This window comes from Silurus aristotelis (genome assembly GCF_946808225.1).
Source record: "Silurus aristotelis genome assembly, chromosome: 22".
Lineage (NCBI taxonomy): Eukaryota > Metazoa > Chordata > Actinopteri > Siluriformes > Siluridae > Silurus > Silurus aristotelis.
In genome coordinates this window covers 9,395,164-9,419,308 of record NC_139595.1, presented here as the reverse complement: position 1 = coordinate 9,419,308, position 24,145 = coordinate 9,395,164, and the positions used below count along the sequence as shown (strand labels likewise).

Below are 24,145 nucleotides of genomic sequence, written 5' to 3'. Positions count from 1 at the left end.
TTTCTAAAGGTACCCATTAAATCTTTTTTAACCACAGTAAAACATGATTTTTGTGCTATTTGATTTTCAAGTGGTTGAATGTACTGGCTAATTCTAATAACACTTGTTTGTGTGTAGGACATCTTTGCAGTAGCAGTGTCTCTGATCACAGGCAAGATTGTATACATCTCAGATCAAGCAGCAACCATTCTCAACTGTAAGCAGCACGTGTTCAAGAACGCCAAGTTTGTGGAGTTTTTAACACCACAGGACGTCAGCGTGTTTTACAGCTTCACCACACCATATAGACTGCCATCTTGGAGCATGTGTACAGGAGCTGGTAAGACACACATACTTTATCCACAGTGTACAATGCTGCTGCCAGTGTCTCCAACACAACTCACGAAACACATTAATTTAATCACTGAGGTTTTCACAGTGAGTGCGTCATTCTCTCCTTATTCAGTTCACAGCAAACTCTTCCTGTGCCACAGAGTAATTTTTAGAACATGGGGAGACGGAGAGCACAAGATTAAAACGCTCAAGTCTGCTACAGAAATCTCTATTTTGGTGTAGAGTGGCACTTGTTTGTGCAATTTGATTCAGTTACTGAAAATAGGAAGGTAATTTTACAACAAAATTTTATTACTACTGTGTTCCAGCTAACAGTGTGAAGAGTCTAAAAGAAGCAATTTGCAATATATTTTTAATAGACAAAGGTCACATGGAGGACAGGTGGTGGCTGATCTTCTTCTTCTTTTTCTTCTTCTTTTTCTTTCGGCTGGTCCCATTAGGGGTCGCCACAGCGGATCATCCCTCTCCATACTACTCTGTCCTCTACATCTGCCTCTTTCAAACCAACTACCGGCATGTCTTCCCCTTATCACATCCATGAACCTCCTCTTTGGCCTTCCGATTTTCCTCCTTCCTGGCGGCTTCATCCTCAGCATTCTCCTACCGATATAACCCATGTTCCTCCTCTGCACATGTCCAAACCATTTTAATCGGGCCTCTCACACTTTGTCCACAAAACATTCTACATGCGCTGTCCCTCTTATAAACTCATTTTTAATGCTGTCCATACTCGTTACTCCTAACGAAAAACTCAACATCTTCAGCTCTGCTACCTCCAGCTCCACCTTCTGTCTTTTACTCAATGCCACTCTCTAAACCATAGACATCACAGGTCTCACCACAGTCCTATGAACTTTCCTTTTCATTCTTGCAGATACCCTACTATCACAAATCACTCCTACCACTCTTCTTCACCCACTCCACCCTGCCTGCACTCTTTTCTTCACTTCTCTAACACACTCTCCATTACATTGCACTGTTGACCCCAGGTACCTGAACTCCTTCACCTTCACCACCTCTTCTTCCTCCAACAGCACCACTCCACTGCCCTCTCTCTCATTCACACACATGTACTCTGTCTTACACCTACTGACTTTCATTCCCCTTCTCTCCATCACGTACCTCCAGCTCTCCAGGCGTTTCTTACCCCGCTCCCTATTATCACCACAAATCACAATATCATCCGCAAATATTATAGTCCATGAAGACTCCTGTCTGACCTTGTCCATCAACGATGGTGGCTGATGTGACCCTTAAAATAGATTTTCTATTTCAGTTGGCAGCTTAATTTTAAAATATACTGTACATTTCTGGCTAATCTTATATTACAGTGCAGTTGATGATTTATTTATTTTTTTATATTGTAGCCTTGTAGATCTTGGCTGATGTGACCCTTAACTAATTTTTCTAAGTTGCCATCTTAATTTTCAAATCTGATTTCTGGGAGTTCTTTTATTGCAATGCAGTTTATGAATATTTTTAAATCATTATTGTAGTCTTGCAGGTACAGTGCCTGTCAAAAGTTTGCAACTGCCTAGTTTTTTATTGTTTCTGAGAGACACATACATTTTTCTTTTGCTTATATACAACAAACTAGGTAATTTAACAGTATGAAGAATTACTCCCATTCTCGCATATCATGAATAACAGCTTTAAACACTCTTTGCATTAGGACAGTACATTTCTGCAAACATTCAGCTGAAATATTATGCGATGCCTCTTGTAAAACTTTGCCAAAGTTGTACTTCTCCATTTGAATTTCTTTCTTGCGATCCAGTTTATCCAGTTTAAGAGCAATTCAATAGGATTTAGACTAGGCAGGCCATTCCATAATATATAACACTCCTGACGACTCTCTAAATAATGCTTACAGTGCTTGGGAATATTCATTCATTCATTCATTCATTTTCTCCCGCTTATCTGTAATTCGGGTCGCGGGGGCAGCAGTCTAAGCAGACCCCCACCTTCAACTGCTGCCCAATCCTCACAGCACCGTCCCTTACGGTCCCTCCTGCAGGTGGTGAGCCCACGGGAAGGCGGCCCCACATCACAGACCTTGATATTTCCCTCGTAAGGGACCCCCGGAGCATAGGGGCTCAAGGGCCCAAGAGTGGCAGCTTGGCGATACCGGGGCTTGAACCCCAGACCTTCCGATCGGCAACCCAGCGCCTTAACCGCTGGAGCCACCACTCCCCCCTGCTTGGGAATATGCTTTGGGTCAATGTCTTATTGTATAGTGAAGTTGGTTCCATTTAGGGTGGAATGTCTGTGTTATTATTCATAGACAGAATTAAAAGGCACTGAAGTAAAAATGTTAGCCATGTTGGTTCAGTATTCCTTTTCACCTTAAATAAGTCAACCTTCCCTGCTTTAAAACAACTTTAAACTATTAAACTTCCACCTACATGTTTCACTGTGGGATTGAGGCAGTCTGCTAACATCCTCTCTCCAGTACATCATCTTACATAAGTTCTCCTGGTAGAGCCAATAATATTACATTTGAACTCATCTGTCCACAAACATTTCTTCCAGTGTTTTACTGTCAAATTCTTGTACTTTTTTGACTTTTAACTAGTTTGCTGCAGGAACAGGTTTTTTTCTTAAAAATGATGAAAGACTAAGTGTTTCAAAGCTTTTGACAGGCATAGTCTTTTACCAAACATATCTATGAAGCCAAATATATATTTTTTCATTTGTTGCTTTAAATTGTAGCATTATTGAAGCTATACAAAGAACAAAAGAAAGAAACAACGTCATTCCCACTCCAACCTTGTTTTCTTACATTTTTTTTATGTTAATAAGCCAAAAAAGCAGCTTGTCATGGTTTTGAGAAACCAGAAAGCACAAAATAATTCCTAATAAATAATAATTAGATGGAGACACTCCTGTGGCAGAATATGTACTGATTGGTGTAAAGGTGATGAGACTAGAGACTTCCCTCAACATATCCTTACTTAAAGCTACACCATGTCAACAATGATCTGATATTCTTTGTTAAATAATTTTACTTTTTGAATCTGATTATTATAAACCTAAAATGATGTAGTGTAATGTGAATAATTATTGAGAGTTACTTTAGTTTAACATCAATTTGAAGAAATTCCTGAGCTGTGCTTTTATAGTAAGTTAATCAGCACATTCTTTTTAACAAGACTAATGATCTTACTGTGTTATAAATAGGTTTAAAATAGCACTGGTCAGAAATACCTCTCTGTAGTAACAAACATCTTTTATATATTTTGTTTACCCTCAAAGAATCTTCACCTTCTGACTGCATGCAGGAAAAGTCATTCTTCTGCCGAATCAGGTGAGTGTTGCATTAGGATACACTGTGGCTGGTGGTTTTCAAAACTTGCTGCTTATCTACAGTGAGCACAACTTGATAAACTAGAATATCACAGTGAGCGAAGAACTTGTAATACAAATCCATGTTTTCATAAGAGTGAAGCGCTAAATATGTATCATTTAGACATAGTCATTAAGATACTAAAGTCTGAGTGTACTTATAAAGATGTAAATATCCGGGCCATACTCTTAGGGTAGGATCACAGAGTAAAAGGGTATACCACAGTTAAGCATACACTCATGTGTGTGTCTTTATTGTTTAAATGTATTGTCTTGTGTTGTAGTGGCGGTAAGGAGTGTGAGGGAGACATGCAGTACTACCCATTCCGTATGACTCCTTACCTAATGAAGGTGCAGGACACAGAGCACACTGAAGATCAGTTCTGCTGCCTTCTGCTGGCTGAAAGAGTGCATTCAGGCTATGAAGGTCACTAGTCATACACATTTTTTCTAAAACACATCTTCTCAAATATCCAGGTTTTGATGATGCAGTGTAGCAAAACATGTTTTGGGATAGTTTTAGGATTTTTAAGGTTTATTAGCAATATAAGTAATAATGCAGATATTAGTTATATTGCTTAATACTCGTTTATTGCTTATTACTCGTTTATCAATCTTTTAGTTAAAGTGCATTTGAATAATGCAAAACAAAAAAATTTCTGCTGAATTTGCACATGAGAAATGCAGATTTCCATCAAACTCAGTTGTGTATAAATTAACAGGCAGATACTTTGCAAAGCTTCCTTTTGGTCAAATTTTATTTGTCACATACACATGCATACAGTGTACAACATGCAGTGAAATGCTTTTTACCACAGTCCAGCATGAGGGAATAGGATGAGGAGAAAAATTTAAAAAAAGAAGGCAAAAAAAGGTGATACCAACAATATTATATGAAAGGGAAATCTTACAAGGTTTAAAATGTTTAAAAGGTTTACATAACAAAAAAAAGCTTTCTCATAGGTAAAGGTGAAAGTAATTCTGACTCACATCTATACCAATAACAATGTTATGTAATACTGTTTTAAGATCTGAAAAGGTCAGAATCAAGTTTTATATTACAGATATGAAATAGACAGTTGTACAGATGTGTGGAAGAAGCAGGCAGGGGGGCATGTGTCATAAGGATGTTGGTTGGTCACGACTCTAAAGAACAGATTAAGGCACACAGAACTAACATGTGTTTTGCACCATTACAGTAAATGCATCTTTTTTTTTTAAATCATATTTGCTTTCCTTCTTGATTTTTTCATATATGATATTTGGTCAAAAAATATAAAAATGAAAATTCTCACAAAATGTGATTTAATTTGTGGGTTTAAATTGCGCATAAGATATTTAAACCTATAGACAGAAAATCATTTTTCTTTCAGTAAAAAACACCTGTACTGTATAAATTATAATTTATAAATTTTAAAGCCAAAAAGTATTCTAACGTGTGAATTTGCTCACTCTCTGGAGCACAAGAAGGATCCAACCGGATACTGTTTTTTCCAGGTTTTATTTATAAATGGCCAGTTTTTTGTGAAGATGCATGTATAGATGAATTACAAGTAATTTTTTGCAGGATGATTAATGACCCACTAAATCAGCATAACACAAATTCTACACAAAATGTATTGTAAGTTTGCAAAAACGATGTGGACAAAAAAAGAGCAAACATTAATTCTCCTAAATTCTCTCACGTCAGATTTAGCTTACAGCTATTTTTTTGTCTGCAGTTTTATTAAGCTCAGGCAATTTTTCCCCTTTTAGTCATTTTATTTAATTCACGTTGTGTATGACGAACTGTGATTTCCTGTTTTCTTCCTCATTTTTTTTTTTATTTCACCAACAGAAAAAGACTTTTATTGTATTAGACAAAGAAAATAATTGCTTTACCCATTACACACTGATTCATAAGGTTGCAACGCTGCCACATAGTGTTCCATAGTGCAGAAATGCAGGATAAACGTGACTGAGTAAGAACACTTCTTTGACTTAAAAGCCAGAGCCATTAGGTGTTTTGCACATGACATATAATAGTAAGTCTAGTTTTTACACCAAATGGCTTTGAATAATGGAAATGCGTCACTGCGCATTATTGCTAGTATTAACTTCTAGATATTTACTTCACAGCACCAAGGATCCCCACAGACAAACGCATCTTCACCACCACACACACACCAAGCTGTGTGTTTCAGGATGTCGATGAAAGGTCAGGATGTTATTTTGTATTTCTTTCCAAACTCAAAATACAGAAGCATAGAAGTTTATTAAACAAATTATTTACCTCCATTTGAACATAAAAAGTCTAAAAGACTATTTAGACTGTTTTTTTAAGCCAAAGTGCCACAAATTTATTTTTTGATTTATAAAAAAAAAGGAATGTAATGACATAACTTTCATTACAGCACAGACTTCACTTAATGAGTGAATGAGATTTTTGTTTGCATCTCAGAGCTGTCCCGTTGCTTGGATATTTACCACAAGACCTGATTGGTACACCAGTACTTCTACACCTGCACCCACATGATAGGCCATTGATGCTAAGCATTCACAGGAAAAGTAAGTATACTCAGTAAACTTCTTAAATGAAACCCTATTTTAACCGGAATAGTTTTATATGAGGAAACATATCTCTGGAATTTTTCATGTCAGTTATTTTTGGTGGTTTCAGATTATTGTGGCTAATTGCACATACCTAACTGTTATTACAATTCGAGGTAAATATTTGATATACAGTGTATATTGCCGTGGCGGGCTGTGCATTTGGTACCTGGGCCTTCAGTGGGGACTTACCCGACTTAATCCACCTCTTAATACCCCACTATCAAGTCTCAATTATTAAAACCATCAAAACTATACAAAAGCGCAATTTAACAACGCGTAGCATTACAGAGAGAGGCATTTCAGTGAAGGTAAATACCATTTTTACTAAAGCAAAAAACCCAGTTAAGTCAACTCCAAACCTCTACACTACAACCGCAACTGTGCCACCTACATCATCTGGAGCAGTTTAGAAACAATATTTGTCTAAGAACATGACAAAAAACATAAAAATGTAAATAAAATACAACCTACTCACCAGAGATGCAGACTCATAATTTGCACCGCTCCTCAGAGGCTTTAATCCAGTGGTACCGCTCGTATTTACTGGTCTGGAAGTGGCAAACAAACCCTTTCCTGGGCTGAGACAAGCTAGCTAGCTTCAGGGTTAGCCGAGCCCTCCTCATGATGTCTAGCTTTTCTTGAAAATGTATTTTTTAAGTATGTCCAAAACCAAACCAATTTCTCTTCCACCGAGGTCATTAAAAAAGTCTAACTCTGATGTATTAATCTGTGCAGATGTGTTACAGGCGTGTTTTGCCAGTCGAACTTGGCTGTAACAGTTTCCCTCTGACCAACCAACCAGAGGATGGAAAAATGCTGACGCTTTTCTGGCCCAGCTAGCTGGCCCTGTGAGGCGAATTTGAAATCTGATTGGTTAAAGAAACAGATCCATTGCTTATATTCTCTAAGGTAAAAAGGCCAGCTGTACTGACTTTAAAGGCTTTGGGCAGACAAGATTGAAATGGCTGCACATCTGCACAACAGGCTGAAATCTGATTAGACAAATAATCTAGCATCCACATAAACATCATGGAAGCAGTGCAGCCAAGAGAAACGCTATAAAGAGAAGATAATAAATTGTTGGGAATAAATTAAAACAATTTCATGGAACAAATATTAGAATTTAGGTTGTAAATATAGGTCAGTGATTCTGATAGTGTTTAGGCCAGCAGAAAAGGCCATGCTGGACCTGACGGTCCACCACTGGTTTATTATATACATGCAAACATTATAAAAACAATTTCCATTTGTGTACTATATATATATATATATATATATATATATATATATATATATATATATATATATATATATATATAAAAACAATACCAATATATATATATATATATATATATATATATATATATATATATATATATATATATATATATTCATTCTATCCTGTCAAGATACTTACCTGTGCTTTTAAAAGTTCCCATTATATTCTTATTATCATCAGCATCAGCAAATTATATATAAATATGTTAAGACCTCATGATGTATTTCACTTATACTTACAGTATGACTATGCAGTAAAATATATGCATTACATAAGCAATTTTCATCATGGTAAACCAGTCATTTTCCTGTAGTCTTGCAGTATGCTGGTCAGCCGTTTGACCACTCGTCCATCCGTTTCTGTGCTCGAAATGGAGAGTATATCACCATGGACACCAGCTGGTCCAGCTTTGTTAACCCCTGGAGCCGCAAAGTGTCCTTTGTCATTGCACGACACAAAGTCCGCATGTGAGTAACAAATGTTTGATTTGAATCTTTGCCACAGTTTGATATATTTGCTATTTTATTGGTTTACTGATAGAGCTGGAGGAAAAGAGGAAAAGGCCATAGTTCCATTTGCCTTTTAATAGCAGCAATAAATGCAATGCTTTGATCAGGATTTCTGGCCTACATTAGTATAACGGTTGACGTTATTGGAATTGTTTTTCAGTATAATATTATGTTTAACCTTTTCAAATCAGTCAGTGTGTCTTTTTTTACTGAGCTATATCCCTGAGTTGAATTTAGTACATTTTCATTAAATAGATTTTCTTAGTCAAGTGCAGTATTGTAAAAGTAATAATGGGTCTGACTGATTTAAAAAATTTCAGGGGTCCGGTAAATGAAGACGTCTTTGCAGCTCCCCCAACAACTGAGGGTAAATTAAATGACTCGGATATCCAAGATGTTACTGAACAGATTCATCGGCTCCTGCTTCAGGTCAGTGCAGAATGCAAAAGAAAAAGAGAGAAAAGATTTTGTGCCAGGTTAAACAGGTAGATATGTTTTCTTAAACTTAATGAATTTTTTTTTAACGAGAAAAATTCATGTTCCTTTTGTTTTTGAATTGGACTTTAAGTGACTTTTTGCTCTAACAGAAAAAAAAAATGTAAGATGGGGAACAGGAGAGAGGATGTTGGCAGACTGCCTCACAGCCACAGTCAAACATGGAGGTGGAAGCCTAATAGTTTGGGGTTGTTTTGGAGCAGGGGTGGTTGAAGGGTTATTCCAGTTAAAAGGATTATTTAACCAACGTAGCCACAATTTCGTACTCAACATGCAGTTCCATCTGGACTGCAAATAATTGTGACCAGCTTCAACATACAACAAGATAATGACCTGAAGCATACTGTAGGTCCAAGCTCTGTAAACATTATTTATAGAGCAAATAGTCGGCTGTAGTGAATTACCTATTGAAAGTAAAACATTTTATTTTTGCATTTAAACAAAAGGAACATGCATGTGTCTCTCAAAAATTATAAAAGACTAGATCAGTGGTGAGCCCTCTTACAGTGATGATCCAGTGGTGATGGATTGTTTTGTTTATGGCTTTGATTATGTACCTATTTAATGAATTTGATGTGACATATTTGAAAGCGCTCTAAACTCTCTCTCTCTCTCACCCTCCTTTCTCTGTGTATTTATGTATCTGTAGCCAGTACATAATAATGGTGCTAATGGCTATGGAAACCTAGGCAGTAATGATCATTTGGTGGGTCTGGCCTCATCCAGCGATAGCAGTGGAAATGGAGCCTGTAATCGCACAGACGATGAAGAGGGCCAAGCCAAACCTGTAAGTTTTAATACCTGATATACTATTTGGCCAAACTTTTGTGGACAGATAACTATGTGGGCCCTACCCAACTGTTGTCACAAAGTAAAAAAAAAAAAAACAATTGTTTAGGATGTGTGTCTTTGTATGATGTGGCATCCAGGTTTCCTACCCTGTAAACTAAGGTGCCCCAATATGTTCCACCATTTTATTGTCCCTGTGCACAAAACAAGGTCCATAATTATTTGCGAAGGCTGGTATGTAAGAATTTGACAAATTTGCACAAAGTACTAACCTCATCTATGGGGATAAACTGAATAACTAACGACATACTAACACCAAACATTAGTGCCTTTTGTAGCCGAATGGGCACAAACTGCCTTGCTACAAGAGTGGAGGCTGTTATAGGTATTTCCATGGTACTAATAGGGTAATGGGGGTTTGTACCAAGCATATTTGGTGTAACGGTTAGGTGTCCCAAAATATTTTTTCATATAATGTACAACAGACATGTACACAAAAAATATTTTAAACACTTCACTGTCAAAACCACTGATATACCCCATATATAAGATGTTAAATGCATTTATCATAATGAAAGAGTTACTACACAAATTAAACATTTATGAAACAATTAACAACTAAGCGCTTTGCCAATGTACCTCAGACAGCCACTAGAGGACATCATAGACAGTCTGGCTTAACCTTTCTGCTGTCATGTTTGCTCACTATGATTCTTATACAGTCTGTAGTGCAGCTTTGCTTACTGTCATGTGCATTGTTTTTTTCCATAGAGAACATTTCATGAGATTTGTAAAGGTGTTCATATGCAGAAGAACCAGGGACAACAGTTCAAAAGGATTCCAGGCAGTAAGTCCATATATATATATATATATGCCTTTGCATCTGTGCTTATGTGTATTCATATATAGTTGTTTCTGTGAGAAGAGTGATTGCATTTTTTTATTTTATTTATTTTTTTTTTTTTTTGCAGAACTGCTACAAAAGGGTTCAGTTGTTCGACCCAAAGACTCAGCATACTCAGTAAACTGGAGAAAGAGTGTGGAGGTTCAGCAGGCCACCATTCAAGAAGAGCTGCCATTAAAAGACCAGACTGTCTACTCATATCAGCAGATCAGCTGCCTCGACAGTGTAATTAGGTACATTGTGATGATAAGCATTACAATGCAAAGAATATACTAAGACTAAGACTATGGTCATTAACAAAGTTGATTTATTGTTGATTATGCTCTATAATGATTCTTTAATAGACAATCTTTTCCATCTTATGGGTACCCAAAAATATTTTTGCAAACAGGGACCCCTTTTAATATTTATTTTACTATTAGAATTCAAGAAACATTCTCATTCTCAAGCTTGTTATTTAAGTTTACAGTAAAACATTTGCTGGTCACTCGATCTAAATACAGTATGTGTATTTTATACTTCATCCACTAGGTGGTGGAGTCATTATGTTTTCATCCATCTGAGATTCTTGTTATGTCAAGAACAAGTGATAAAATGTTTAGATTATTCCTATAGAATTATCACTGTTACAAGCAGACAGACTGGTTAGATTTTGGAATTGATCCAGGCAAGAGCAAAGCCACAACCAGATTAGTTGTCTGAAAAAATATAGTATTCTTTATATATTGAATAAATCCTATTTTACTTCATGTATGAAGTGTATTTTAACAGTATTTGAGGCATAAATATTTGTAACAACATGGACCGGTTTGTTGCATAGGCATCTTTTTCGATGACACTTGTGATTAGTCGTACTTGTGTAATTGTATTTTTTATTCAAATTGATACTAGTTTAGATAGATAGATAGATAGATAGATAGATAGATAGATAGATAGATAGATAGATAGATAGATAGATAGATAGATAGATAGATAGATAGATAGATAGATAGATAGATAGATAGATAGATAGACAGACAGATAATTATGGACCTACTTACTCAAATTATTTAAGCAACTAGTTAGCCATGCTAATAACTGTAGAAAGTCATTAATTTCATTGATGTCATCTATCAGTATACTCTATCATCTTTGGACCACACATTGAGATTTATGAGTCTGTTCATCTTATCTTGACCTGCCTCTCACGTTCCATTCTTCCTGTTTATCTTTTGCTGTAGGTATCTAGAAAGTTGCAATGTGCCTATTACAGTGAAACGTAAATGCCAGTCATCCTCCAATACCACTTCCTCTAACTCAGATGAGGACAAACAAAAGGCTGTTGAAAGCTCTATGCAGGTGTCTGAAGGTAGAAAGAACATTTTTCTTTTAACCACTAAACCACATGTGCTGCAGTAGTAGAATTGAGTGTTCTGCGCTTTCATTTGATGCGAATGGAAAGTTTATACATTCTTTTTTTTGGAAAAAACAGCCACTGTACAAAAACGTATGCATCTCTAGATGTATTTTATGAATACTTATGACTGTGATTCCTGAATAAATAGCACACAGGAATAAATAGGAGCCAGCCATAAGTAAAAGCATTAATCTTGAAAATAATTGATATGACATAATAAAAAAATAATAAGCCCACTACATACTACAGTGTTGTATTTACACTTTAAGGTGTGAAATGACTGAAATAAAGAACTGAAAAAACGTGGAACATGGAAAATGTGTATTAACCGATTGTTTCTTTTTCTATAAATATAATTAGTCAAATATTATATATATTGTGTAATGCTGTAATATTCATTGTAATACTTGTTCTAACTCTCAATTAATATACAATACTTTAATATCTTAATTGATAATCTATGCCTTAATTAAATAGGCTCATAAACTAAGCTGAAAAATAGATTTTAAATTTGATACTTAATTTTTTATTTATTTTAACAAACATGATCATTTAAAGCCATTGAAATCCAGTGGTGGATAAAGTACACAAGCCATGTACTTAAGTTAAAGCAGGGATACACTACTTTAAATATGACTCCAGTAAAAGTGCTCCATTTAAACTTTCACCTGAGTAAAAGTACAAAAGTATTTGCCATTAAATGTACTTAAGTGTCCAATATACAATATATATATATATATATATATATATATATATATATATATATATATATATATATATATATATATATATATATATATATTTTGTCATGACTCTTCAGAATAATATTAATGAGTCAAACACTGATTGATATCAAATATCATCATGAGCCAAAACCTTCTTTTGAATGACTTATAATATATAAAATATATAAAATAATGCACAAATACGGCTACAGGTGTTGTGGCAAGTTTCTTCCATCATTTATTTCTATCAAAATGTTATTGTTGCTTTTGAACTGACACTGAACTGTATGTGTAGATGCCATTAAGCAGCAATTAAAACAAGTTCAAAACAGACTACCCTCATTGGTGGCTTGCTGCCTGCTTGACTTGTTAATTTTTTATCTATTTAAAAATAAAAACGCAACGATTGGTTTTGCTAAATTGTAGTTGAGCAAAAAGTAAGATATTTGACTTAAAGTAAAATTAGTAAAGTAAAGTAAATGGAAATACTTCAGTAAAGTACAGATAAACAAAAATCGAGGAATTCCATTTACTTTGTTACTGTCCAGCACTGTTCTAATCCCGTGATGTTTTTACAATAACGTATCTTACTATTAATATGTATTATTAATTATAACAACAAACAGTGTTGTTTGGGTGTTATGTAGTTCCTCCAGTGTAATTTTGTTCCATTAAATCTGAAATGTCTAAGTAGATAAAGTTTTAAATGAAAATAAATTAGTGTAAAAACATGAATGTCAAAATGACTAGTATCAAGTCATGAAATCAATAATTTTTTAACCCCTGTATACTGAATTGCATTTAAGTGCATAAATACACATAATGTTATAAAATATTGTTCTCCTCTCTTTGTATAATTTAGCGCCCGGGCACCTGCAGTCCCAAGCTGGTCTTTCCCCCTTGGATATGTCGAAGAAGCCAAGTAACTCGGGCGTGGTAGGCACATCGCTCGCTCCTCTGGCACTACCCAGCAAAGCTGAGAGTGTGGTGTCCATAACCAGCCAGTGCAGCTACAGCAGCACCATCGTACACGTGGGGGACAAAAAAACCCATCCAGAGTCAGGTAGAGTTTATCAGCAGTGAGAAAGTCAATAGACAGAAACATTATTAATCAGAGGTTAATATATTCAAGGGTATTTATCTTACATTTTTTAAAGTTTGGTGTCACTAGGCATGAGACAGAATATATATATAGTAATTTTCTCAAATACTGACACATGTGCCATAACCTTTTTTAGACTCAATTTTTTTTAATTTGTTTTACATGAACTTGGAAATGATCCATAAAGCGCTACTACACATTTCCGACTGTCCAGAATTCAGATGTGTAGCATAGCCATCTTAAGAGTAGTTAACCGAACCATCATGTAAACATAGAACTCCAGGTTCTATAGAGACTGGCTTTACCACACTCTAAATCCTGTTTAAAATCAATGTCCCTGATGCAAAATTAAGGTGATTTAAATATAAAATATACAAAATATTTTACAAAATATACAAAACAAAAGTAGATATTTTTTTTAACAAAGACAATTAAATTGGTATGTATGACATTTGAAGTGGATGTCAGGCAGTAGTAGAAGCTGTGAGGGCACTGCAGCAAATAAGGAATTATTTCAGGCACTATATTAATCTATATCTATATTAATAGCCATGAAATAATTTACATGATTTATATTAAACTTTTTTTGGACACTCAAACGTTGTATAATAATTCTATAAAAGTTAACTGCCACTAGGGGTGAAATTCAACCATTATGATCATGTTTGCATGATCATGGACATACTAAATCAATGATGGAAATATGAAAACAAACTAAGGAAATAGAGTTTGTGTATTGTTGAACTGTTTAAACTAAATGTTTGCAATGTACAGTGTATGAAGATGAATTTATTCTTGTGTTTCTCACAGAAATCATCGAGGATGGCCCCAGTGTTGGGGACACTGCGGATGGCCCTACTCCAGCCACTCCTCCTGCCACAGTTATACCTTCCACCCAAGAAAGAAACCAAGCATATAAGAAACTAGACCTGACCAAGCAGGTGCTGGCAGCACACACACAAAAGGAAGAACAAGCTTTTCTCAATCGCTTCAAGGAGATAAGAGGGGTTCACACATTCAAAGCAGACTACCTGGAGAAGCAGAAAGGACAAGCCATCTCTCATGGTGAGGACAGCATCTTCCGAGTTTGTGATTTGGTCCTTTTTAATTCAAATAATTTAACTTTATTTCTAATGCACTTTTAACAATGGTCATTGTCCCAAATCAGCTTTACAGAAATAAATAGATCACGAATATATGTGGTGTTTATCCCTATACATTTCTCTATACATAGAAAGCTATAGGTGGCTGTTGGGGTGTGCTGTTCAGTGAACTGTTCAAAGATGGTCCCTTGAATGCAAAACAGTTCAGGCCAATTATAGTCCAAAGCCATTGTACCAGACTCTTTATGTTAATTACAATTTAAATTCATCCTTATAGTGACACATCTTCAGAATTGACCTTTTCATAATAATTTCCATCTTCTATACGTGTATTTAACATAACCTGTGGTTACTGTTATCACTTCCTGTTAACATCTAAACTGTTTGTGACCAAATATGTTGTAATGCACACTCCAGTCTTGACAGACATTTCTTACAGAATGCCTCCATAAAATAATAACTCTGAATAAGAAATTTTAAAGATGCTATTGCCCAAGAATGAATACAAGTTCACTTCCATTGGTTTTTCATAAAGAACACAGAGTATAAATTAGTATCTTAGTATCAATTAGATATGTTAATATATAATTTTATGTAACATTGTTAAGAAGGAGCAAATAAATCATATGTATATATAATGAAAAACCAACCATTTCAGCTGGCATCACTGAAACATTAAGTTCATATTAGGAAAAGCAAAACTTCAGCTAGTTCACTTTAAAATCTGTGTCAGCTGAGCTGAAAATAACCAGAAGTGAGGAGGCACAGTTCACACCCTGTCAAACACTGTATACAACGTCACTGTGAATTTCAGTCACCAAAGCAGATTTTAACCGAGCTCATTAATTTATTGGATGAGAGAGTCCCTCTATGACTGAAGCCCAAATAAGTACATTCCAATCGAATGTACCAGTGAAAGAGTGGGAGTAGGTGAAGTACCACCCTGGCATCGTAAGCCCTGACTCAACATGTTGCCTGCTAGTTTGGCAACACTGTTTTTTCCAAATATAGCTTAAAGAAAGAAATGTAAGCTTCAGTAGTGGGCTAAGATCCTACTATTGGAAGTAAACTTATAATACAAGAAGACAGGATTTTTAGCACCATAGTAGGTTATAAATGGCCAAACCAATATCCAAATATCAAATTAGAACAGTTTCTTACAGACAGCTTCAACATAACAATTACGTATCTTATGGTAAATAACGTTTTAAACCTTAAACTATTAAAATTATATGTATTATTAGATAAATTGGCTTTTCTGACATACAAGTCTCTTTACATTCGTTGTTACAGGTTTTTTACTATTAATATAAATCTGTATGGTTTATTAAAATACAGTATCTCATAAAAGTGAGTACACCCCACACATTCTTTAATCTTCTCAAGGAACAATACTAAAGTATTTAAACCTAGTTGTATTTTAAAGTATATCAGTCAATTTGCAGCTTGTATAGCAGTACAGATTTACTGTCCGCTAAAAATAACTCAACATACAGCCATTATTGTCAAAATAGCATGCAACAAAAGTAAGTACACCTTAAGTGATAACAGCTCTACCTTGTTTAACCATGCAAAGCCACATGTCCTATTTATCATGTTCATATTTTTGTCTGCTTGACAGGACCATACAAATGTGTGTATCTTGTATTAGAGCAGTTAAAATGTGGTGCTTTGAGTACAATTCTCTCATACTGACCACTGGATGTTCAACATGGCACCTCAAGGCAAGGAACTCTCTGAGGATTTAAGAATTAGAATTGTTTTCCTCCACAAAGATGGCCTAAGCTATAAAAAGATCGGCAACACCTGAAACTGAGTTACAGTACAGTGGCCAGAGTCATACAGAGGTTTTCCAAGACAGTTTCCACTCGGAACAGGCCTGGCAAGGGTCAATCAATGAAGTTTGATGCAAATTAAAAAATGAATTGAACTGAATTTAATTAAAGTTGAGTCTTTATGCTGTTCGTCAGGTGACGAAATGGGTTCAAAAACAGACGCTGTGCTGCCAGCTTTGCTTTAGAGGTTTAAGAAGCTGAAGGTCAGACCAAAAGCCTCGCAATGCAACAAGTTTTTTTGCATGACCGCCGTCACAGAAGGAAGCCTTTTCTAAAGGCTTTTCACAAGAAAGCAAACAGTTTGCTGAAGACAACCTATCCAAGAGCATGAATTACTGGAACCTGTGGTCTGATGAGAAAAAGATGAACTTCTTTGGCTCAGATGGTGTCCAGCAAGTGTGGTAACGCCTTGGTGAGGAGTATTGACAACAGTAAAGCATGGTGGTAGTAGCATCATGGTCTGGGGCTGCATGAGTGCTGTTAGTACTGGGGAGCTGTGGTTCATTGAGCAAAACATGGATTCCAACATGTTCTGTGCCATTCTGAAGCAGAACATGACCTCAGAACATGACTGGAACAAACAGCAGTTTTCTAACATAAAAACAACCCCAAACACACCGCAAAGATGACAACTGCCTTGCTAAAGGTGAAGGTGATGGAGTGGCTAAATATGTCTCCAGACCTGAACCCTATTTAGAACCTGTGGGGAATCTTCAAGTGAAAGGTGGAGAAATGCCATGTGTCTACCAACCAGCACCTCCTTTGTGTGATTATGGATTCCAGCAACAACCTGTGCAGCTCTAGTGAATTACATGCCCAGGAGGATTAAGGCAGTGCTAGATAACAATGGTGGTCACACATAATATTGACACTTTGGAAACAGTTTTGACATGTTTTCTTAGGGTGTACTCACAATGGTTGCCAGTTAATAGCTGTGTGCTGAGTTATTTTCAGAGGACAGTAAATCTGTACTGCTACACAAGCTGCACATTGACTACTCTCAAATATATCCAAGTTTCATGTCTACAGTATTGATCATTTAGAAGATATACTAAAATGGTTGCTGAATGTGAGGGAGTACTTACTTTTGTGAGATACTGTAAAGTTATAATTAGAATCACAGTCAGCACTTCTGCCATAGTTGAGGTTAAAGAAAGTTAATCAACACCATTCGACAAAGCTGATTTTATAATTCAGTATATGATATTAGTGTATATCAGATATCAGTGTCTATACTTTCTTTCAAAAAATTTGTTATATGTTGTCAAAAAAAGCACTGTTCATATTTTATTTTATCTTTTATAATTTCTTTTCTTTTTCTATCTCTTTTTGCATAGCCGGGCCTTCTCAAGTGTGTAAGCAGGGGGGCAGAACAGAACCTGCGACCGGTCGCGGGGGCCGCAACAGAAAGCATAAATCTAAGCGCATCAAACAGAATGAATCTTCCGACAGCACCATTTCACACAGGAGGCAGGTGTTCAGGCAAGAACTGCAAGGACTGAACCAGACTTCATGGTCTCTTTCAGACACCTCACAGTCTGCTTTTCCCATTGCATATCCAGCCGTTGTGCCGGCATACCCCCTTCAGGTGTACCCAGGGACCAATGCCATTCCACCCAGAGTGGATGCACCACTCTCAGGATTTGTTGACAACCAGAGTACCCAGAATCCACGCTTCCCCATGCAACCCATGCAGCCCCAATTCCCTGCCCCTCTTGTCACTCCCATGGTGGCACTTGTGCTGCCCAACTACATGTTTCCACAAGTAGGAAGTGCCCCTCGCCAGCCTTTCTACTCTGAGCAGGTGACTTTCAGCTGTTCTCTTTTCTTTTTGGTCTGTAATATACAGACCAAATTCAAATTGGGTTTTGAAAAGTCAGTATATGGTGAGACATATGATTGTTAATTATTTTTTATTCTCCCACAGGCTATGTTCCCACCCAGTCAGGTTCCATTCCAACCTCAGACAGCGTTTCCTTTACAGACCCAATTCACCCCACAAACCCCTTTTCCAGCTCAGCCATTCCCTTTCACACCACTGGACAAACATCCCAAACCTGCAGAACCAGAAACGAGGGAGGAGCCTTCACGAAGCTCCACCCCTCAATCACTGGGTGGACGAGACCAATCATCTCCACCCTTGTTTCAGTCACGGTGCAGTTCACCACTGCAGCTTAACCTTTTGCAGCTGGAAGAGAGCCAACGCTCCAATGAGAAACAGGAAACCACAACAACCAATGCTGGTAATCAGGGGAGTGTTGCAGTGGAGAAAGGACCTAACACCGGAACACAGACCAAAATGGACAAAGAGCCAGTATGGGCTTTTTTTTATTTTATTTTAATTACTTGCTCTGACTATCTCTCCCCACTAGATGGCAATATTATATAGCTCATTTGCATTTGTCCTATTATTTTTATTTTTATTTATTTATTTTGATTGATAAAAAACACTTATCCATACAAAGTATTTTCCCCCACAGCATTAATATTTGGTGCGATATTCTTATTGTAGAATCCTGCTTTTTTTTTTGTATACAATACATTTTAACTGTTTAAAAATCCTATTAACTAACTGGACAATACAATATAAAAAAAATCACCTTGGTATTTAAAAAACGCAATTTTTTTCAGCCTCTTACTTTAGCTGCGGAAAGAGAAATATTTATCTTGTACTATATTATGGTTCTTTGTAACTCTTTCCACACCCTTTTAATGGGTGTCAATAAATGCCAGGGGCAGGAATGGGGTTTAATAATCTTTTATAATTTTTAAATTGCTTAGAATTTACTAGCAGTTGAGTAACACTGTGAATGGGAACTATAAGAGCAGCACTGACAGTTAGCTCATGGTGTGCGTGTGTGTGTTGTTTTGCAGAAAGATGCAGGTGATGCAGGCCTGCACCAAAGTGATGCTTTCTCTTCATCCAGTGATCTGTTGGATATCCTCATGCTGGAGGACTCTCGTTCTGGCACAGGGTCAGCCACATCCGGGTCCATGGGTTCTGCTTTTAATGGATGTGGGACGTCAGCTTGTGGAAGTGGTGGATCTGCTAGTGGAACTGGTATTTATTCATTTCCATGCTCTGTTCTGAAGTAGGCTAGCATGGCCCATAACTCTGATATTTCTAATAGTCATCATTTGTATATCAGCAGTAGTCATATCCCATACACTGTTTTGACAGTTTTGTTAAATATTCAATGGTATTGTGACTATATGAAGGTACATTTTGTGAAAGTCTAGCATTTACACCTATAATAATTTTCATATGGTTGGAAAATTAGTGCCTGCTTATTCTCTATTACAGACTTCCTTTTCTCTATTTTTTTTTTCCATTTTCCTCTTTCCTACACTTTTTCTCTCAGTATCTTATACAGGAAGCAGTAACACCAGCAATAACAGCAGTAACTATTTTGGCAGTGTGGACTCTTCACAGAAGTCCCTTGAGGCCTTGAGACAAAGACGTAGGATTGCAGGGTCCTTGGAGTTAGAGGAGAGTGAAAGTTTGATCAAATATGTCCTGCAGGATCCTCTTTGGCTCCTCACTGCCAATGTGGACAAGGAGGTTATGATGACATACCAGTTGCCCTCTCTGTGAGTAAGCTTAAACAGAACCTGTGCCATGTGCCCCCTTGATTGACATTAATAATCCTTGTACAGAGAGAAGGACATGCACTAGGCAAAGGGAATTGAATTTAATGCTACTACATAATTATAGAACTATTTATAGAAGAGAGTTAAGAAATAAGCAACATAACCTTCATTGTTATAAAAAGGTGAAGCCCTTTTGGAAAATAGATTTAAACACTCACTGCAAATACCAATCCTAAATCAGTGAGAGTTTGTTAAATCACTGTATGAGTCACTGTAATTGCATCTTTAATTTGATTTATTTTAACGTATGAAAATCATACAAAGAATGTTCTCAAGCCTTACGTTTTACAGTTTATTAATTGCATTGAATTCTGCTGTGTCATTGTGTGCACTTGGGAGCAGCTGCATGTACTTGATAAAGTTTGCATTTGACACATCAACTGCATGTGAACGTGCATGTGCACTGTGTATGCATATGCCAGTGGTGGACACTAATGAAGTAACTGTAAATTGATACTCTACTTAAGTAGATTTTTTGAATATCTTTACTTTACTGAAGTATTTCCTTTTAGAAACATTTACTTTAACTTCACTACATTTCAAAGTCAAATATCTTATTTTACTGAACTACATTTTGAAAATTAGTCTTTCCTTTTTTATTTATCAGTTAATAAAAACTGATACTGCACGAACACACAGTTTAGCATCAGTTCAACAGCAAGTTTTCCATTTTGAGAGGAATAAATGATGGAAGAAACTCCTGGCTGTATCTTGCCACAACACCCGTGGCATTATTTGTTTTTGACTCGTTAATATCATTATTTTTAATAGATTTAATAGATTGCTGTGCTAAGAGTAACATTAAAGTCTTTTCAAATAAACAAGTTGATTAAACAAGAGTTTTGTGATGATATATCAAAAATGATCATAAGACATTATAGCCATAAGTGTGAGTCATTCTGCCATGATTCAGTAACACAGGCAAATGGTTCCAGTACACCATGCTGACAATTTTTGAATTTCAGTAATATCTTAATATATACAGGCTATGATGTCTAGGCCATGTTAAATTCAACAACCAACCAAAATATAAAAGAAAATGGAATAACCTATCCCAAGTCTCATATAAGAAATCTCAATATGAGATCAGTATTCTGTACAGGCAGTTTTTGTTCATCCTGAACCGTGTAACATAACATTCGATTTTAATATCTTTATCTTAAACTACTATAATACTCTGTGTTGTTTATGAAAAAACTTTGAAGTGAACTTGTATCAGTCCTGGCAATAAAGTTTTTAACGTTTCTTATCTTAATTTTTTTTTATAGGCATTCTGTATCTGCTGTATGTTATGTAGGTTAAATCGCAACAAATTTGGTCCCAAACAGTTTAGATGAAAATAGGAACAAATAACAATAACCCCAGGTTATGTTTAATACGTGACCAGGAGGTGTAATTTATTATGGAAAAGGTCAGCCATGAGGATGTGTCACTATGAGGGTGCATTTTTACTGTAATTAATATAAACATTCTGCTACAATGGCTTGAGGCTACAATTGGCATGAACAGTTCTGCATTTTAGCACCCATCAGTGAACAGTTCACTGAAAAGTACACCTCAACAATGTTAAACTATAACAAATGGACATTATAAAAAATGGACATTAAATGGGTCTGAGTCTGAGTCTGCTTCCTCTCAAGGTTTCTTCCTCATACCATCTCAAAAGGTTTTTAAATGGCACTGTCACCACTGACCTTCTCATTAGGGATAAACTTATAGGGACTTATTAATTAAAGATATAAAGTATATTCCTAACCTTTTTATCTCTGTAAAGCTGCTTTGCATCAGTGTCCATTGTTAAAAGAGCTATACAAATAATATTCAATGAAATCAATTGTATGGAATAATGATATGTATGGCGTCCGTTAACTTTACATTAAAATATGCTTATATAATGCAAATATATGCTTGTGGAATGCGTACATTTTTGAATTGTGTGTGTGTTTGAACAGAACAATTGGGGTCACAGAAACGCACGATTAAAAAATGCACGATTTGAAAATATTCATAATGATGTGAGGAAGCGGGAGCATAACACTACTGTGAAAGTTCATATGGATTCACACTGTTAATAAGATATATAAGACAGATATGATTTGAATTCAGTTCCTTGTCATCTCCTTGGAGTTCCCTTTTGATTAGCTTTAAACACAGTTAAACAGCTCTGATAGTGAATGTGAGACTTATAGTACACAAACAAATAACAAGCTTTCCAACATGAATGAACAATTACATGACGCAGCACAACATACTGTCAATCCTTAAATTTAATATTATGATTATCTGATGTTCAGTTGTTATAAAATGTTTTCATGTGTGTTCTTTTTTGTGCCTGTGTTTGTTTTTTTAGGGATATCCAGCAAGTGTTGCGGGATGACCGAGAAAAACTGAGACAGATGCAAAAGAATCAACCACGATTTTCTGAAGAGCAGAGGAGAGAGCTGGCCGAGGTTCACCCCTGGGTGAGAGGAGGAGGTCTACCCAAAGCCATTAACGTTGAGGTGAACACAAAGAAAAAGCACTCACATAGAACCAGAGAGGCATTTTACGTCTAGTTGTAAAAACATCAGCTGAGTGATCAAATTTAAAGCTAATACATTCCAACACTTTTTATAATTATGCAAGTTGACAAGTGGCTTTGCATGAAGATATTGGTCAAAAGGTTCATTTAGTGTTCACATCAAACATCAGAAAAGCATCAGTATGATGGGCTACCTATTTCAGACAGTGCTGATCTATTTGGATTCTTACACAAATCTGCCACTGGAGTTTAAAAAGAATGGTGTAAAAAACTAGAAACATTGAGTGAGCAACAGTTGCTGTAGGTAGGAATGTTTTGTTGATAAGAGAGGTAAGAGGAAAATTATAATAAGATTATAGTAACTTAAATAAGCACCTGTTACAATCATCGTGAGAAAAAAACATCTTAGAAGACACCAAACCTTGAGGTAGACAGGCCACATCAGGTTCTACTCCTGTATGCCAAGATTCTGCAACCAGCATGGACACAGACTCACTAAAACAAGACAAAAGACTGCAAAAAGCCTGGATATTGTCTGGTTTGGGTGAGACTGGTGCCATGAATTCCTCAGAGATTAAAGTTTTAATTATAGTCTCAGAGATTTTCTCATTCTGATGCTCGATGTAAAGCCTAACTGAAGCCTTTGACCTGTATCTGCACAAGATATCTGCATCTGATTTCTTTGCATTGATCTGCAGCCATGAGTGGCCATTTAAATGCTTGAATGTGTAGGTGTTTTAAAAAAAAAAATGGACACATGTTCTGTAATTTCTGTATGGGTCCTTGTGTAGGATGCAGCAAAGCTAAGTGTGTGTTATCTGTTGCATGCTGTGAAGGCGTGTATTGGCTGTAAAGGAGTCACGGAGATGCTGGTTGAGGAGGAGCTCCCAGACTTGCATATGGGGGAATCTGAAGTCAGTGATGTCACAGCCCCTCCACATGACCAGACGTAATGAAGAGCTTGTGTACACACATACACCACACAGTGCTGATCTGAAGTTTATATATATTTAAATATATAAACAACATCAAAAACATTCCCATAGTTTATATATTTTCGATGTTTTAGAGGAGCATTGCTTTTAATGAGCTCTTTAAAGTGTGTGTGTGTGTGTGTGTGTGTGTGTGTGTGTGTGTGTGTGTGTGTGTGTGTGTGTGTGTGTGTATTTTGTCTGTCAGTAAAATTCCTGGACACCATTGTATTCTAAGACAATGTCCTTGTGACTGAATTTTATTATTATTATTATTATTATTATTATTATTATTATTATTATTATTATTATTATTATTTCAACTATAAATTATTTTGTGGATCTTAAAATTCACATATGTTGTATGTCCTATTTTGTGTTATATAATTTTGCCCTACAAATATATTTGAATACCTCAACAACTACTGTAGTAACTCATATGTGAAAAGAAGGTCAAAAAGCATAGTTAAGGTTAAAAAATATAGTTTAACTCTAACATTTAGCAGCAAATGTATATTGCATCCTCAGCTTACACATTATATAATTATATGAGACCAAATAAAATTACTGAACCCAAAAATCCTTGAACTAAGGA

The 24,145-nt window shown here is 36.0% G+C and overlaps 1 protein-coding gene across 3 annotated transcripts in view; it reads left to right on the top strand.

The window, feature by feature from the left end:
• per2 (period circadian clock 2) overlaps window positions 1–24,139 on the top strand; it is a 53,462-nt gene extending 29,323 nt beyond the window's left edge. For all 3 annotated transcript variants that reach the window (XM_083525499.1, XM_083525500.1, XM_083525501.1), the window contains 19 exons: window positions 118–319; window positions 3,589–3,640; window positions 3,963–4,105; window positions 5,797–5,875; window positions 6,119–6,225; window positions 7,863–8,016; window positions 8,379–8,487; window positions 9,203–9,340; window positions 10,114–10,189; window positions 10,314–10,479; window positions 11,467–11,594; window positions 13,230–13,430; window positions 14,280–14,534; window positions 17,745–18,211; window positions 18,335–18,721; window positions 19,282–19,468; window positions 19,770–19,998; window positions 22,409–22,559; window positions 23,416–24,139. In XM_083525499.1, the coding sequence (XP_083381625.1) occupies window positions 118–319; window positions 3,589–3,640; window positions 3,963–4,105; window positions 5,797–5,875; window positions 6,119–6,225; window positions 7,863–8,016; window positions 8,379–8,487; window positions 9,203–9,340; window positions 10,114–10,189; window positions 10,314–10,479; window positions 11,467–11,594; window positions 13,230–13,430; window positions 14,280–14,534; window positions 17,745–18,211; window positions 18,335–18,721; window positions 19,282–19,468; window positions 19,770–19,998; window positions 22,409–22,559; window positions 23,416–23,532 (3,348 nt within the window). In that variant the 3' untranslated portion in view covers window positions 23,533–24,139. The remainder of the gene's footprint in view (window positions 1–117; window positions 320–3,588; window positions 3,641–3,962; window positions 4,106–5,796; window positions 5,876–6,118; window positions 6,226–7,862; window positions 8,017–8,378; window positions 8,488–9,202; window positions 9,341–10,113; window positions 10,190–10,313; window positions 10,480–11,466; window positions 11,595–13,229; window positions 13,431–14,279; window positions 14,535–17,744; window positions 18,212–18,334; window positions 18,722–19,281; window positions 19,469–19,769; window positions 19,999–22,408; window positions 22,560–23,415) is intronic.
• The last annotated feature ends 6 nt before the right edge of the window (window positions 24,140–24,145 follow it).